Below are 18250 nucleotides of genomic sequence, written 5' to 3'. Positions count from 1 at the left end.
TGGGAGGGGACATGGGTAAACCTATGACTGATTCATGTTGATGTTTGGTAGAAACCAACAGAATACTGTAAAGCAGTTATCCTTCAATTAAAAATAATTTTTTTAAAAAGTACATCCTAAAAATTCTTTTTTAATGTTTACATTATTGAATGCAAAGTATTTTGCTTTCTGACAGAGTCACTGTCTATATACACAGTTTAGAGTATTTAGAATGAATTTTTAACTTAGACTGTTTTCTTATATATCATGTACTTCTCTTGTACTTTTGACAAAAGTTGTATGACATATCAAAATCAAACTTTATGAGTTACCTGGAGTATAGTTCTTTATACTGAGTAAAGCAAGGTCCACACATCTTAGATACACAGCCTTTTGCAACAAAGTTACCATTTTGTTTGATGTCATTCTTACATGCTCTTTTTTAAAAATCTAACTCATACAGTGTTCTCACTCATCGTATAATCTGATAGTATGCAACCCCAAATCATGATTTTAATAGAATGCTTATCAATGACTTAAGACAGTTGTGGATAATTTACTTGTAAGGCTGCTTGTTCCATAGGCCCTACTCCTGTTTAGAGTATTACAGAATTGACTTTGGTTACAAAATAATTACTACTATCTACTTTCTTGCACATTTTGGAAGTTACACTAGTCTAGAGGTCTTGGAAATGTCCTTCAATATCATAATCTGAGTTCTAAGGGACTTCCCTTCACAGCTCTTACCTATTTTTACTAGAATTCATTCTTCTGAGAGTTGGTTGGGTTCTCAGTTCTAAAGGCAGATAGACCTAAGTTTGAATCCTGGCTGTTAACCACTAGCAGAAATGAGAGCTTGGTCGAAGTACTTAACCTCTCTAAGCCTTTTTTATTCATTATAAAATATAAATGATAATACTTATTTCTGTTGCAAAGATCACGTGAGATATGCATGCAACATGCTGAATACCATGCAGCTTCATTCTGTTATTTGTAATACCTGTGTTTTCTTTGGCAGTATCTTGGATTTGGAACACCATCTAATCTGGGAAAAGGTAGAAGGGCTGCAGCTGCTGCCGACCTTGCCAATCGAAGTGGAGAATCAAATACTCACCAAGACATTGAAGAAAAAGATCGCTTATTACGTCATGTGGAAGCCAGAGATCTCATTGAGTTTGGCATGATTCCTGAGTTTGTGGGACGGTTGCCCGTGGTAGTTCCTCTGCATAGCCTAGATGAGAAAACACTTGTACAAATACTAACTGAGCCACGTAATGCTGTCATCCCTCAGTACCAAGCCTTATTCAGCATGGATAAGGTTAGATCTTTATTTTTTATACTTACTTATATGTTTTTTTTGCTATATGTTAGCCTAAACTCTGCATATGTTAGCCTAACAAGTTAAAAATCAGCACTTCTCATCTGGAATACCAGCCTGTGTGTGAGCACTCAGTTGCTCAGTCGTATCTGACTCTTAGCCACACCGTGGACTGTAGCCTGCCAGGCTCCTTTGTCCATGGAATTTTCCAGGCGAGAATGCTGAAGTGGGTTGCCATTTCCTTCTCCAGGGAATCTTCCCAGCCTAAGGAGACACAGGATTGAGCCTGTGTCTCCTGCATTGGCAGGCAGATTCTGTTGAAACAGGCCAGCCTATTACTCACTAAATATGGATCTAGGAATCAGGGAAGGCCCGTTGTATTGTGTTAGACACTTATGAGTTGGCTTAAGTTTTTTCTTAAAGTCAGCACTGTAGCTTGAAGCCTAAGGATAGATATTGAGAGAAGTTATGCTAGCAGCCTACCACTAACCCCTCAAGCTAGGCACACAGAATTGTCTTTTCAGCCTTGATATTCTAAACCCTTTCATTATGACATGCTAGGTATATTTTTTCCTAAAGTTAGCTGTCACATCTACTTCTCTGCAGTCAGACACTTGGAGCCATATATCCAATCAGATAGCAAATGTTTGGGTTTTAAGAACTTAGTGTCACAAAACGTTAGTCTCCTTATCTCCGCTGCTGCTCTTTCTACCTCGAGTCAGTCTCCTTTATCGTTCTTCACCTTGACCCATGCGTTTGCTTCTTAATTGGGTTTCCCTACCTAAAGTCTGTCTCTGACCACCACCACCAAAATACTACCCCCACTTTACTTCCAGAATGGATCTTTTTAAAATTATTGAACATAGTGTTCAACAAATAGATATTAAGTGCTTAATAAATATTTATTGAATGAATAAACCCAAAGCTAAATTATTTTACTCCCCTCCTTAAAAATGCTTCAGTTGTTCCCTAGCCTTATGTAGATGTCCCCACTTTTATTGTTCTCTTAGCACCATGTGCAAACACTATGCTGTAAATGCTGTTTTGCTAATTTGTCACCATCTGATACACTGAAGTTTCTTGAGGGTAAAGGTGGTGTCTGATTCATCATTTGGTTTCTAATATTTAGACACACCTGGGTTCTATAAATGTTGAATAAAATCCTAGAAAATCCATGTTAATCTAGAAAACCTCTTCAGGAACTAAGGACAAACTTTGATTCATGCTGTTAACTGTCTCATAAGCTAATTCATAGAAACAAGTGCTTTTTTTTTTTTTTTAATTAATTGGAGGCTAATTACTTCACATTTCAGTGGGTTTTGTCATACATTGATATGAATCAGCCATAGAGTTACATGTATTCCCCATCCCGATGAAACAAGTGCTTTTTGAAAGCAAGATTCTAAAGCATCATGAGAGATAATTACATTGTGTAAATTTTACATTTTCTGGTGGTAGAAATTAATAACCAAAAGTTTTTTAGTACTAAGATCTTATTTTTTATGGGGAGGTATATTAAATTCTCAGTAATTTTTTATATTTGTGGTAATTCAGAGAGACTTGTCTTAAAATTGTACCTTTGTTCCATGGCATGAGAGGGTTAGTAACACTTTTTAAAATGAGTATTTTTTCAGAAGCTTAAGTTACAGTCTAAAAATACTTTAGTCTGAAAGGAGATAGGATCAGTCAAGACACAAGATTTCTGTGTTTAAAAAGTATTAGTGAATCAGTGTACTTAACTCTCTGGAACATTTCTTTACCTGTAAAGTCAAGACATTCATCTCTTATTATAAAAAGACCAATAATGGTGATAGGTAGTAATAGTTAATAGATAAAATACTGCATGGTTTTATTAGGAAAATATCATCATCAAATATTATGTGAGTTCTTTCTTTTGAATGTATTTGTAGTGTGAACTGAATGTTACTGAAGATGCTTTAAAAGCTATAGCCAGATTGGCACTAGAACGAAAAACAGGTGCACGAGGCCTCCGGTCCATTATGGTAAGTTGGCCTAAATTTACAAAAACTAGATTATTTCTTGGTCTGAATTTTGAGAACATTAAACCTCCATGTTTTTCCTTTGGAAATATATCCAGAAATTTGGTCTAACATTTTTTGTGATTTTTTTTTTGCCTGTATATTTTGACCACACTGTGCAGCATGCGGAATCTTTGTTTCCCAATCAGGGTTTGAACCCTTCCAGTGGAAGCACTGGGCTGCCAGGGAAGTCCCTCTTCTTCTTTCTAAAATGGGACTTCAAGGTGTTGGCAGCAAAGGACACACACTGAATGTGATTAACGAAATAGAGGAAATCAGGATCATGGGAAGGAGGTTTTTAGAAAACCCTACACAGGCGTTTTGACTAAGCTCCAGAGTGGCCCCTCAGAACCATTGAAATTGTCATTGTTGTTTTATGTTTGAAATTAAGTTGTAGATATTATAACATTTTATTTCTAAATTCTTCAGTATAGTATGAACTCACTCTTTTAATTTTGTTACAAGTCCTGGAGACCCAGCCTACTTTTCAGCCACCCTCTTTCTCAAAGGTCTTTCCCGTCCCTGATGTGGCTGTACAGTGGGTTACTGTTTCCCTACATGCCGCAAAAGCAAGCACATGGTCTGTTCTCTGAGGATTTCACTGCTGAGTATTACTTCTCTCATCTAAGTAGGACTTTTTGAACAGAACTACACATCTGTCACAATTTGAGATAATACTTTTAATGAAGGCGTCAACTTCAGGTGCTGTGACAGATTTATAAACATGTAAACTAAAAGAAAAGGTAATATAGTTGACATTTTTAGAAAATTTGGTGTATTCAACCAGTATTTTCCTTAAGATGGAACATAATCCAGCTGCTACCCATAGGTAAAACTAGTTTTCTTTAGTAAATTACTTTAGATCTACTGCAGCAGTTGAGACAAATGCATATTTGAAGTCATAACTTGGTATAGATGATTTAAGATTAAGTCATTTTCGAGTTAAGGACTACCAGTTGACCTCCTTTGGTGATAAAGTATGTCAGAAATGCTTCTTGAGTAGCATCTGATCACATGCCAAGTGAAAGTACAATCTTTGTAGGTGCAAGGTGACCAAAGTACGCAGAACTGCAGACAAGAAGCTTTCCCTTATAGAATGACTTCTGTCCGAATTTAGTTAGAAGCTGTTTTAATATGAAGAATATGAAAGCTTTTACATTGACTTTTCAAAATTCAGTTCCTGATGCATCATAGGGACTCCATAATATTTGTTGAGTTGATGAATTTGATTGATAACCTATAGAATACAAGTATTTTGTGTGTAACCTCAGTTTTCCATGTAATTCATTACTTTTTTACTCTTTAGGAAAAGCTGTTACTAGAACCAATGTTCGAAGTCCCTAATTCTGATATTGTATGTGTGGAGGTTGACAAAGAAGTAGTAGAAGGAAAGAAGGAACCAGGATACATCCGGTAAAGTGTATTGTCAAACTAGACAGGTCTAAAACTTAAGATCATTCTTTATTGCTGTGGTTTATCGGTCTGTCATACCCTTGTGTGAAAATCTTTATATTCGTAAAGGAATCAGTTATCTCAAATATTCTGTAGAAAAATTTTCTAATTTTGGTTTATAAGATGATACTTTGCGTCTTCTTGGAAATTGATCTTCAAAACTAGCTTCCACTTTTTACTCCTAAAAGAAGTATCAAAAAAGACATAAAGTAATCTAAATGAAAAGGTTTAAATGAACTTTGCTTCTAATTCTGTAATTTATTTATTACTTGTTTCATGTCTTTCATAAGACCAAAACTTTGTTGACATAATTTTCCTCTTAGTTGTGTCTTACCAGTTGACAAATTTGGCATATATTCACTGCTTTTATTTAACTATTCTAGGGGTCAGTAAAACAGTGCAGGGCCGTTTTAACACTTCAGGGCCATACGGTTTGTATAGTAGCTACTCTGCCCTTACAGCGTGATAGTTCCAGTCCATAAATGAATGATCCATGTCTGTGTTCAAATAAATATTTACAAATATTTACAAATGACAGACTTTATTTGGCCTGCAGGCTATAGTTTACTGACCCCAGTCTATTCAATAAATATTTATTAAACAGTGCTTGACATGAATGTTACCTACACAAAAAATAGGCTTCTGTCACAAGATAGGTTACATTTTATGCTTATCTTCTAAGGTAACTTATGAGGCAGTTGATTGGTTTTGAACAACCTTTACCTCGAAGAGGTATAGTCTCTCATTTTATTGTTTACTATTAATATACAAAAGAACTGTGGTCTAATCATAATTTTGGCTAATTTGAGTCATATTGGTTTGATCAGAAGCTTTCAACTTCTTTCCATTGACATATACTAAATGTCAAGTTATTTTAGTTAATAGATTCTACTTCTTTTGCTGGAGAAAAGGCCTTCACTGTTAAAGCCTGGTTGTTGATTTGTTTCAGTTAAAAAAAATTGTTTGGGAAATTACTTATAGTTTTTGGTTGTGTGCTTGAAATGTTTCTCATATTTTACCACTAAGCAATCTTAATATTAGAAGTGCTCTTATATTTTCCTTCTTTGTGCAGCTTTTCTAGCTAGGTGGATTAATATTTATTTTTTGAGAAGTTGTATTTACCCCTAATTCTTACTAAAAACAGAAAAACACTGATGACTTTTCATTATAGGGCTCCAACCAAAGAATCCTCTGAAGAGGAGTATGACTCTGGAGTTGAAGAAGAAGGATGGCCTCGTCAAGCAGATGCTGCAAACAGCTAAACTGTCAGACTTCTGTTGTGTATATAAAGTTGTCCTTCTTTTGTTTAGGATCATAACTGTCTCTGCAGTCTGACATTAAAAGCATTGGATCTATCTTGGATATCATATACATGGTCAGAAGCTTTTAGGATAAAAATCAGATCATGTATATTATGTAACATCACATTGATTTATACAGACTGACATTACCTGGACTTTAATGACACAATGTTCCGAGAGAATATGTACATTATTTTGTTTCGGTTTTTAAAAAATATACTTAAAAAAAAATCTTAGGAGTTCTTTTAAAGCAATGCAGGTGTTGCAATAACTGTGGATTTTACAATAATGTTACTCTACAAATGGGAAAATAAATTCTTTAAAATTGAAGCTGGGATTCCATTCTTTAGCTTAACTTTGTCTACTCATGTTTGTTTCCTGAAAAATGTTAGAATTTTATTCATCTTAAAAATTGGAACAGGAGTTTCCAAGTTGTTAAAGATTTCATGGAAAAAGTGCCCTGAAGAACCATGCTTTGATGATTTGTTTAGCTGTGTTCTTAGTCTTGTCCACTGACGCATGACAGTGACTTCCCGTTGGTTCTATAAGGAAAGACCATTCTCCTGCTAACTTGTCTGATTTATTTGCTGTCTTTGATCCATTTTAGTACCATGAGTAAGCAGATGAAATTAAAAGTCTGCCTTAAATCTTTAGAAAAAGACTACATCTAATTCTAAAAGTAGCATGCAGCATCAGTCATAACAGCCATGTGCTGAACTAAATAAAATATCCTAATATTGTACACTTACCTAAAATACTAGTTTTTTGTTTTCTGGTGCTGAATATTTGTCTAATTCTTTGGCTTCACGAAACATTAAAGAAAATCTGTGCTTTACTATCAGCAGAAGTGAATGTGTTCATACTAAAATATAAGTTATTAACTTTCATTATATAGAAACAGTGGGGGAGGTTTGGGGGGCTTAATGAAAATTATTTCATTTGATGCCATAAATATTAAAATACTTGGATACCTTTTAAATTTTTTTCTTTCCCGCTGTATTGATACAAGTTTCTATACTGTTCCTTCAGTTCAGCCTTATTGGAAATTGTTTAAATCAGAGTACCTTTAAACATTTGTTTTCAATTTTTGGTTTGTAAACTCTTGAGTTTTCCTTTTAACTGCACCCTACCCCTTTTCTTAGGGAAAGAACCTTACACTACTAGCAAGTTCTACATCTTGTTGATGGAGTTGGGTTTTCTATTATATAATAAGAGATATCTATTTATGGCTGGGGTAGGACCAGAAATGCACTTCTGCAAAGTGTTTAAGCCTGGTTGCAATAGTATGGAACAGAAACTGGTATCCTTGGTCTCCCTAGTAATGGTTAACGTTCTTCTCAGGAAGGGTTTCATATCATAACTGTTCATTATCTTTTTCTTACAGGCTCATCGTTTTCCTCTTTGTAGAGTGGAAATTGGAGTAGCTACTAAATGTATTAAAGTTAGTCCTCCAGAAATGACTGGGAGACGTTTCAGTCATAGCAACTTATATTTGGTTTTGAAAGTTGTTAACAAAGCATAATTGATGTTTTTAAATTAAACACAACTACGATTTGTATCTTGAAACTTGTTTTGGCATTTGAATAAAACAAAAGGATTAAATGAAAGCCCTTGTTGTGGTGTGTCCATACTGCAGTGCCATTTTAAGAAGGACACAGGTATCACAAGCTGGTTTATTCTAGAGACTGGTTAACCCTTGACACTTTCACATTCCTCTAATTCTCCTAGTTGTGGATTCTACCAACAAAAAGTCTGTTTATATTAAACATTGATTAATGTTTACCATTAAATGTGATCCTGCATGGGCCCTACACTAGGAGTACAGGCCAAGCTTTCAAAGAAGCTTAGTATATTAGGGAAAGCAAATGCGAACATCAGTGTATTATAATAATGGAAGTGAGGTAGGTACCAGCTGTGAATATACTGCACGGTAATCTCAGAGGAGTAACATGAAGTCATACTTGTTGCCTATTTCTCAACTCCTAAAGCTCCCTAGTTTCACATTTCAGAGATTTTAATTTTGATACTCCTTTCTGGAAAATCTGGAAAGACAAGTAGGAATTTTCCAGGGAGGAATCATGAAAATTAAAATCTCGGAAATGTGAACCAACCAGGGAGCTTTAGGAGTTGAGAAGTAGCCAACATGTGTGACTGCATGTCACTCCTCTGAGATGACCGTTTAACACATTCTCTCCCCTCTCCATCTCACTTGGCCTTTCATTGAGGAACCATCACAAGATGGAGCTCTTCCCACCATCAAATCTACAAATCTATCTGCTTTTACTCCTAACCTTTCTCTCCAGTTATAGCTGAAGAATCCCTTTTATCAAAACTCAGTTGCTCCACGTTATTATGAAGGGAGCCCATCACCTGCTCCAAACGTTTTTTAAAAATACAGAATATGCCAGGTCAAGTTGTAATTTTATGCGGAAGGTAGTGGAGAGCTATTAAAAGGATTTTAAACATGAGAATTGAACATCACTAGATACGTGTTTTAGATTGTTGGGAAGGTTCTGTGGTAAATTGGGGGAGACATAGCTTGCTTGCAAACATTTCTCCAGCACTTGCTCTATCTCCTACCTCATTGCTCTCCTCCCATCTGATAATTCTTTTTTTAGAAGTTGGAGTATAGTTGATGTACAGTGTAGTTTCAGGCGTACAGCAAGGTGAATCAGTTACACAGTGAGTCCTCAACATGTGAACCTTCAAGTTGCAAACTCAAAAATGTAAACGTGCGTTCACATGTGCAGTTGCATAACTTCATTCATGTGTCTGGTGTACACTGTCGTGTGTGCGTCTCGTACAAGTGGTGCTTTTGTGTACGTTCAGCACTGTATAGAGTACAGTAGTATATTATTTCAACCCCAGGATGTGCAGAAGCAAGCATAAAAGCGGTAAAAGTAGCTGGTTCTGTGAAGCGCCAAACAATAATGATGGAAAGAAAGAAAAGTGAAAATCAGAGGGAAGCGAAAAGATGGTAGACGTCACTCATTGTTATGACATAAACTGTTCAACCACTGGCACAATTCTAAAGAACAAGGATGAGATCATGAAACATGAAGTCTGTGCCGATAGTGTTTACAATATCAAAGAAATGTGGGAAAGTGATGGAGGAGATGAAGAAAGCATCAGCCTCAGCGTCAAGTCCTGCTCAGCTTAATGCTGATTCAAGAGAAAGCTAAAAGTCCTTACGAAGACTTGAAGAAGAAACAGATAATTGGTTCAAGACTGGAGCCAACCTTCACAATGTAAAAGTGAGTGGTGAGGCAGCAGCTATGGGTATGGTAGCTGCCTGGAAATTTCCTGAAACACTGGGAAATTATTGCTGAAGGTGCACATTTAACCAAGCAGATTTTTAATGTGGATGAGACAGGACTGTACTGGAAGAGGGTGGCAGGCTGAAGTTTAAATCAGTAAGGAGGGAAAGTTGCTGCCCAGCAATAAAGTAGAAAAGGATAGGCTGACTCTGGTGACTGCTTCCGGGCATATGAAGCTGAAGCCTGTCTTAGTTCCTTATTCAGAGAACGCTTAAAACCATAGCCAAGGTCCCTCTTCCTGTTACATGGAAGAGTAATGCCAAAGCCTGGGTTACACAGGCCGTTTCCCAGGTGGCTTTAACACCATTTAATCCCAAAGGTAGAGAAACGTTGCTTGGAGAAGGACGTCCCACTCATTCTTTTGCTACTCAACAGTGCTCCAGGCCACCTCCCATTTGTGGGCGACTTTCACCCCAATGTCAAAATTAGTGCATCTGCCACCGAACACTACTTTGCTCATCCAGTCTATGGGCCAGGGGTTTACAGCAACTTTGAAGAAATATTTATGTCACACTTTTCATCAGGCAGTGAATCAGAAACAACTTTGGGACAGTTTTGGAAGGACTGTCACATCTACAAGACGTAAAAAACTGACTTTGCTTGGTTTGGTATGAGGTTACAGCTATCACCATGAATGGTTTGGAAGTACCTTTGCTGGCTGTGTGTTCATGATTTCCGTGGGTTTGAGAAAGTGGATGAGGAGTCCAAATAGATCTTCAGCAACTTAGTGGTCCCTCAGCAAGAAATTGGATCTAGATCTGCAAGGGGGCAACTTCATTGAATTCCTTGTTGTGAAACACACGCTTGCTAATGAAGACCCATTAGTAGTGGACTGGGGTCCAGAGAAAAGGAAGTAACTGAAGAACCCAAGAGATTGATGACAGAGGAAATGGCAAGGGGATTTTCTTTATTTGAGGAGGTACTGTTTTTGAGGCATGGAACCTGAACGTAGAATGGTACACAAAGTTCTCAGCAGCCGTTCAGAAATCCATGCTACCATGTCATCTATGGCAAGAGAAAAAGAGCTACTACCCAGACATCACTGGGTTGTTTTTTCCAGAGGGTGGATAGAATTGAACCCAGCAAGGAACCAGGACCTGTGCCATCAGCGTCAGGCATGCGAGCAATTGCAGCTCGCCCCCTGGCTCCGGTTGCTGACGATCCTTCAGCTCTTTCATCTCCCACTTCTTCTCCCTCTACCAGTCAGTAACTCTTCTTGCCTGTTCACTTGATGCCAGCCCCAGTATGCCAGCTGCTGTATTTTCGAAGTACTGCACTGTAACATTAAAAATGTTTTCTTCATTTTTTGTGTTTGTTTTTAGTGTATTATTTGTGTGAAAAGTAACATAAACCTATTACAGTACTATATTATATAGCTGATTTTGTTAGTTGGGTACCTAGGCTAACTTGTTGGACTTACGAATGCATTCTCAGAGTAGAACTCGTTCATTTGTAGGGGACATATACATATATCCACTCTGTTTTAGATCCTTTTCTTACATAGCCTATTGTAGCTCATTAAATAGAGTTCCCTGTGCTATGTGGTAGGTTCTTATTATCTATCTTATATACAGTAGGGTGTATATGTCAATTGGATCAATTTTTTTAATGAACATGCCTCAAATGTTTTAATAGAATTCAGCTTTTCCTTAAATTGTCTTTCCATAGTCAAAACAAAACAACAAAAAAGACCCAATGTTAAAATGACTTAATAAACTTAGAAACTTGAAAAATTAGACACTTCAGATAGGCAATAAACTTCATATTATGAAAGCAATATATTCCATGTTTCAAAGATTTGACAAATTCTGTACAATGTCTTTCATCAGTAGACGGAAACTTTCAAACTCCACAGTCTTCTGTCAGGTAGGACTGGGTGTAATTCACTGGTCTGAGGTCGAATCCATTTCAAGGCATGTCGTGGTGGTACAGTAATGGTGGGATGATAAAACGTACAGTCGGGTCGTGTACACTGAGTGTTAAATCTGCAGTGTTTCGGATGGTAGAAGGGACATTCCATTTTCTTACAAGCTGGGAAGTAACGGCAGAGCTGACTACTGGAAGGTGGTACTGGTGTTCTGACGGGTTTTGGAGGCAGTCCTGGGGTTATTTGGCTCATGTGAGTGAAGGGACAGTCTGGTTTAGTACATTTTGCGTCATATTTACAATTTGGATGAACAGACACTTCTCAGCAAATTTACAATTGGGAAAGGCGCTGCAAGGTGACACGGTCCCTGTTTTTGCAGGCAGGCCAGTACTTGCAGTGCTCCAAGAGCCTTTCTGGTTTCTGTGCCAGGCTCAGTTCACTCATCTCAGCGTTTGAAAAGCTACCATCTGGGTCCTCAAGCTGCCTGCTTAGCAAGTGTAACTGCTGTGGGTGGAGGAGACCCACAAGTCCCTCATATGAAGCTGCAGGGTGGTGTGCGGGTCTCATTCCTTAAAAGCACATGTCCTTCTCTTGATCTGACATGTATCCTGGGGGGAGGGGTGCTGGGGACACCATCCAGCGTCACTATAAACTCGGGACTCGAAGGTTTATCTGGTTGTACAAGATCTCATGTCTGCATAAGGCATCCTGAAGATACCCGAGGGTATCTGCAGTCTTCATCCCCAAGTCCTGGTTTGGTGCCACTGCTAGTTCCTCAGGTAGCTTTGGCTTCTTCAGAATAAATGACCTTGTGTCTGCATGGACCATGGGTTCCATGTCATAGTAATCTTGACTGATCTGCAGAGTCTCTGCCATTACAGGGTCAATTTGCAATCGGGATAACAACTGCCTCTGTTGAGTTCCTTGACTTTTGTCTATATTATCTCCTTTTGCTTCCTCTTCTTTAATGGGAGAACTTATTCTGGGGACTCTGCCTTGTCCCTGGACCATTTCTGCTAGCAATTCTTCTTGAGTTCAAGTTCTGGGAGCAACTGGAATTGTCTGTTTCTGTGAAACTGTAGGATAGTTAGTTGTTTTTGTTACAGATTCTTGAGCTTCAGATATAGCCTTCAAAATTAGATTCTTTTTAGCTTGTTTAGAAGGTGGAAGTGAAGGTCTCCGTTCAGGTTTTGCTGGCACTGACATACTGCTGGAGATGCTTCCAGCGTGGGACCCACAATCATCATCTTCCTCCTCCTTTTCTCCATTGTGACTGAATTTTTTTACTTTAACAACTGAACTTACCACAGGCAACTTTCTCTTCTGAAAGTTTTCTTCCTCAATACTCATCTTTTCTGAGTTGTTCCTGAGGAAGAGACTGTAAGTCTCTTCTAAGTTAAGCACTTCTGGTTCACACAAATGCCCTGTTTCATACACCTGGCTATGCTGAATATCAAGTTGCTTGGCAGCATGAATACTGTTTTGCTGCTGTTGAAATTGCAACCTATTTAAATGAGCACCACTGTCTGCATTTCAACTTACAGGTGGTTGATAAATTTCAATAGAAGAGCAAGAAGAACCATGTGTAACTGTCACTGTGGTTTTTTTTTTCTGGGATAAGGGTTTCTCCTGCACAAAATTGAGGTTTCATCAATGAGATCATCTGGTTCTGTCTTAATATCAACCACATCTTCAGAGGGTGCTGGCTCGCTCCAAGGTTTCACTGTTGACATTAGTAGGGTTGCAGCCCCGTCATCATAAATCTGTCTGACGGTGGCTTTCTGCTCCTGTGAACTTGTAGGAACTCTAGATTCTCTTTTTTCAGGTCTAGTGCTGGAAACTGCAAGAGGTGGCCCTGCAGCTTTGCGCTTTCTCTCATCTCCTCGACTGAAACTGCTCTTGTTTGAAGGTACGTTACCATCAAAGAGGTTGGTATCAGAAGACTTCAGATTAGAGGGGTCGGTTGTTACAGAACTAAGTTTATCTAACACACTATGAAGCCATACGGTGAATCAAATTGTGTTGTTCCCTTGAAACAGGGACAGGTCCTCTGTCATTTGGTTCTGACTTTTCTTGTTGGCCACCATCACCGTAATATAATCAGGAAGTTCTTCATCTTAAATATTCATAACATTTATACGTAGGCAGGAAGGTTCATTTCAGAAGTACTATCAGACATTTGTTTCAAATATCAAAAAATATGAAAAAATCCAGTTCAAGAAAAGCACAAATATAATGTGAAAATCAATCAACATAAGCTTCTAATTTTTGCAATTTCCCCTTAATGGCACTTGGGACCTTACAGCTGATCTCTGTGCCGATCTCCATGACTCCAGGGAGAGTGGTGGGTACTGCGTGGTGTCCCGCTTTCCAGGAGCCAGATGCCAGCTCCCAGCCCGCAGTCAGACTGCCACCGCTGCTCCCAACATCGATCAATTCTTATCAGCATATAAAACACAACTCCCTCGAACCACATCTCCACAGTAAACTACAAGTTGATCCTGCTGTTTCTAGTTCCCTTCCAGGTTTTGATTCTGAGTGAGATGAGAAGCCGTTGGAAGGTTTTGCAGAGAAATGACATTACAAGACTTTTTAAGTTTTAAAAGACCACTCTGGCTGTGGTTTAAGAGACCAGACTATAGAGCAGTGGTCTCCAAGCTTTTTTTGCACCAGGGACCAGTTTCCTCAATATTTTCATGGACCAGGGAAATGGGGATGGTTCTGGGATGATTCAAGTGCATTACATTTATTTATTATGCCACTGCTGATCTGACAGGAGGCAGCGCTCGGGCGGTAATGTGAACAATGGGCAGTGGCTGTAAAAACAGATGAAGCTTTGCTGGCTAGCCTGCCACTCACCTGCTGTGTGGCCGGTTCCTAACAGGCCACAGACCAGAACTGGTCCATGGCTTAGGGGTTCCAAACCCTTGATCCCAAAAAGATCAGTGGTTAAATCAGGATCACTCAGGGCTATTACTAGTTGATGATGGATTGGACTTAGATGATAGCAATGTAAGTGGAAGAGTGGATGGGTAGGTATTTTTGCAAATCTAATAAAAAGTGGAGAAGGAAATGGCAACCCACTCCAGTACTCTTGCCTGGAAAATCCCATGTGCCGCGAGCCAACACACGAGACCCTACTCATGACAAGGTCATGAGGGAGAAAACCTGACAGGCAAGGCGGATCAGGTTTTCAGGGATTTCGAAAAGGCCAGCTCACGAGATCCCACCCATGACAAGGTCACGAGGAGAAAGCCTGACAGGCAAGGCAGATCAGGTTTTCAGGGATTTCGAAAAGCTGCCCCCGGCGTTCACCTTAAAGATGATATCTGTCTTTCTGATGCCTGCCTCAATAGACTACTCCCTAATTTCTGTGACACAGGCAGAAGGCCTTCCCCGATCTCTTCCCAAATAAGAATCAATTTAGAACTTTAATCAATAAGTTTCCCAGGTGGTGGTATTTTATGAGATTATCCAGGGTGAAAGGAGTGTTTTAATTTAAACTCCTTTGCTGGTATTTTAGTTTGTTTGGCAAACGCATTTATGCCCTTGGTACTAATATGCATGATTGCTTATAATACCCTAATCATAAAATAACATAAAGAACCTGATCATATAAAGGCCCTAACAGACATAGAGCCCTTCGGCAGGTGAGGAAGCCCTATTAGAAAACACAAGAAAAATTATTCTAAAAGTAGTTATTGGGTTAACATTTGCTTGCTGTGTTTTGCTTGCTGTGTTTTTGCTTTTAATGTGCTAAGGTTGTGTTATAGAAACCATTGTTAATATAGTTAAAGATCTAGAGAAATAAGAGTTTAACCCTAGTGTGGTAACAATAAGATGGTTGTTAATTGTCAGCCAGGAGTGCTAGGCAGAGGCTGCCTCACCAAAGTCGCAGAGTCAGTCTGGGGTAAACTTCTTAGCAACTGACAACTTCTGCAGAAGGATTAATTTTTGTGTTAACAAGGTTATACTTCTACTCTGTACTGTTGCCCTATGAGACTGCTACCTTTCAGTTAAGGTCACCATAGAAACAGAAAATAGGTTTACATTCACCTGACTTGCATAAAATGTTAATAGGCCCCAAGGCCAGAAGATAATGTACAAGACCCTCATAAACAAAGAAGTATGCAGAAAACACCCTGGTTTCATGAAGAACAAGCTGATGTAATGTTAAACTATCTTCCCTTTAGAAATGTACTAATTTAGGGTATAAAAGCCACGGTAAAAAATAAAGCATTGTCAGACTCTGCCAGCTGCACCCCCCATCTGGTCACTCTCTCTCTCTTTCTCTCTTTCTCTCTCTCTCCCACGCAGACTTGGCCCTATCAAGGCTGGTCTCACGTGTCTTCTCTCTCTCTCGCCGACGCCGTTCATCCTGAGGGTATCCCCTGGATCATGCCGAGGCTGGACCCCGGCACCCATGGAAAGAGGAGCCTGGTGGGCTATAGTCCATGGGGTCACAAGAGTCGGACACGATTTGGTGACTAAACCACCACCAATGAAAAGTGGGATCCCATGTTCTTCAATGGGAAAACTCAACATTAAAAGGGTGTCTGTCATCCCTATGCTAATTTATAAATTTAATATTCCAATAAAATGCCAATAAGTTTTTAAAAGAAATTAGGCAAACGGATTCTAAAGTTCATATGGAAAAATAAGCAAGAATGGTAAACAAGTAAAATGATAATGCACATAGTGCTTACTCGGTGTCACTCTGTGCGTTTAATGCAACAACCCTGTGAAGTACGACTATCAGCCCTTCTAGATGAAGAACCTTGAGACCAGAGTAGTGAGATCGCTTTACCAAGGTCACACAACTACTAAGTAACAGCCAGGATTAACCCCAGGCGGACTGATTCTGAAGCCTCTCGACCTAACCAACAAATGAAAGAAGAATGAGGAGGGATTGCACCTTCTATTTTAAAATATTATAAACCTTTAAATATCTAAGTCTACCAGTGCACGAATGGACAGACCAATGGAAAAGAAGGTAAAAGTACAGAAAGAGGTCCTAAACATATATGGGGATTTAGTGTTGAAAAAGGTGATGTTTCAAATTAGAAAAAGAAGATTCAATAAATGGTATTGACAACTGAGTTACCATTGGTGGCAAAGGGTGAGTTAGTTAGCATCACAGACTCAAGGGCATGAATTTGAGCAAACTCTGGCAGTAGAGGAAAGAGGAGCCTGGCCTGCTACACTCTGTGGGATCACAGGGTCAGACATGACTTCATGACTGAACAACAACATCCATCTAGAAAATATAAAGGTATATCCATACCTAACCTAATAAATTTTAAGATGAAAACTGAAGACTTCAAATATTATGTACAATATTACATATTACTGAATACATAAGATACAATATGTAGAATGTTACATTACAAAGTTTCTGAGAAATATTAGAGGTCCCTTGGGAAGTGAACTCAGGTTCATATTGGCTCTTTCATGGTACAGAGCTGGAGTCTTACCCAAGGGATCATCCATCACTTTACAACTGTGAAATTCTAATCATGTGAAACTGGAGCAATTGGATACCCAAAGGGGTGGGGTGAGGGGCCTCAAACTAAGTTTTGATACCTGACACAAAAATCAACCCAAAATGGATCACAGACTTAAATTAAACCTAGAGAGCTTTTTAAAGCACAAGAGAGACGTTTTCAGGATCTAGGGCTAAGAGTTCTTAGACTTGACTCCAAAAGCCTAAGAGGATAAACGGGTAAGTTGGACTTCATCAAAGTTAAGAATGTTTGCTCTGAAAAAACAAAACAAACAGGTTAGGATGAAAGGACAAGCTATAAACTGGGGAAAAAATATTTGCAAGCCACATATAAAGGAATAGTATCTAGAATATATTAAAAAATTCTCAAATTTCAACAGTAAAAAATCCAATTAGGAAATGGGCAAAAGACATGATCAGAAATTTCAATGAAGAGGGTATACAGATGGCAAATGAGCATATGAAAAGATACTTGACATAAATTAGCGATTAATAGAGTAGAAATTAAAACCACAATGAAATATCACTACATACCTATCAGGTTGTCTAAAATAAAAAAATAGCAACTACACAAAATGCTGATGAGAGTGCAGAGAAACTGGATGATTCATATATTGCTAGTGGGAATGTAAAATGGTATGGCCACTCTGGAAAACAATGTGGCAGTTTCTTTAAAAACAAAACATGTAACTGGCTTATGACCCTGCATTACACTCTTAGGCATTTATTCCAGAGACATGATAGTTCGTGTTCACACAAAAACATATAGATATGTTTATAGTAGCTTTATTCGTGGTAGTCCCCAAATGGAAACAACTCAAATATCCTTCAGTATGTAAATGACTACACAAAGTATGGTTTCATTTTATCCACAACTTTTTTTTTCATTTATTTTTATTAGTTGGAGGCTAATTACTTTACAATATATCCACAACTTTTCATTTTGCACAACTTTATTGCAATAAAAAAGGAACATGGATACAAGAACTTGGATGTATCTCTAAAGGATTATGCTAAGTGGAAACAATAAAAAGGTTATGTACTGTATGATTGCATTTATACAACATTCTCAAAAGGAAAAATAGTTACAGAAATGGAGGATTAGTAGTTGCCAAGGGAAGTGGGTGTAGCTATAAAAGGGCAAATGAGGGCTCCTGGAAGTATGGAAATGTTCTGTATCTTGACCATCAATATCACCATTCTGGTTGTGATACTGTAATACAGTTCTACAAGATACTACCACCGGAAGAAACTAGGTAAAAGAGTACACAGGATTTTGCTATACTATATATTACAACATACGCATATACAATTCATATGGGATTCCCTGCCCCTCCGGCTTAACACCCTCCAGTGGTTTTCCACTGTGCTTAAAATACCAGATCCTGGATCCTATGATCTAGTCCGCCTCCCAGGATCACTGGGTTCCCTCCAGGCTTTCTGTGGTCCATCAACACTGGTATTCTTTCAGTTC

General features: G+C 38.5%; 1 protein-coding gene and 1 pseudogene across 2 annotated transcripts in view; one reads left to right on the top strand and one right to left on the bottom strand.

The window, feature by feature from the left end:
• Positions 1 to 7696, top strand: part of CLPX (caseinolytic mitochondrial matrix peptidase chaperone subunit X) — a 36922-nt gene extending 29226 nt beyond the window's left edge. For both annotated transcript variants that reach the window (XM_043470805.1, XM_043470804.1), the window contains 4 exons: positions 998 to 1297; positions 3208 to 3300; positions 4643 to 4749; positions 5960 to 7696. In XM_043470805.1, coding sequence (XP_043326740.1) covers positions 998 to 1297; positions 3208 to 3300; positions 4643 to 4749; positions 5960 to 6050 — 591 coding nt within the window. In that variant the 3' untranslated portion in view covers positions 6051 to 7696. The remainder of the gene's footprint in view (positions 1 to 997; positions 1298 to 3207; positions 3301 to 4642; positions 4750 to 5959) is intronic.
• Positions 7697 to 11231: 3535 nt separating this feature from the next.
• On the bottom strand, positions 11232 to 13601 carry LOC122444015 (annotated as a pseudogene).
• Positions 13602 to 18250: the final 4649 nt, after the last annotated feature.

Source organism: Cervus canadensis, chromosome 6 (assembly GCF_019320065.1).
Source record: "Cervus canadensis isolate Bull #8, Minnesota chromosome 6, ASM1932006v1, whole genome shotgun sequence".
In the NCBI taxonomy this organism is placed as follows: Eukaryota; Metazoa; Chordata; class Mammalia; order Artiodactyla; family Cervidae; genus Cervus; species Cervus canadensis.
The sequence above is the reverse complement of the archived record's forward strand: the minus strand, read 5'-3'. Positions and strand labels throughout refer to the sequence as shown.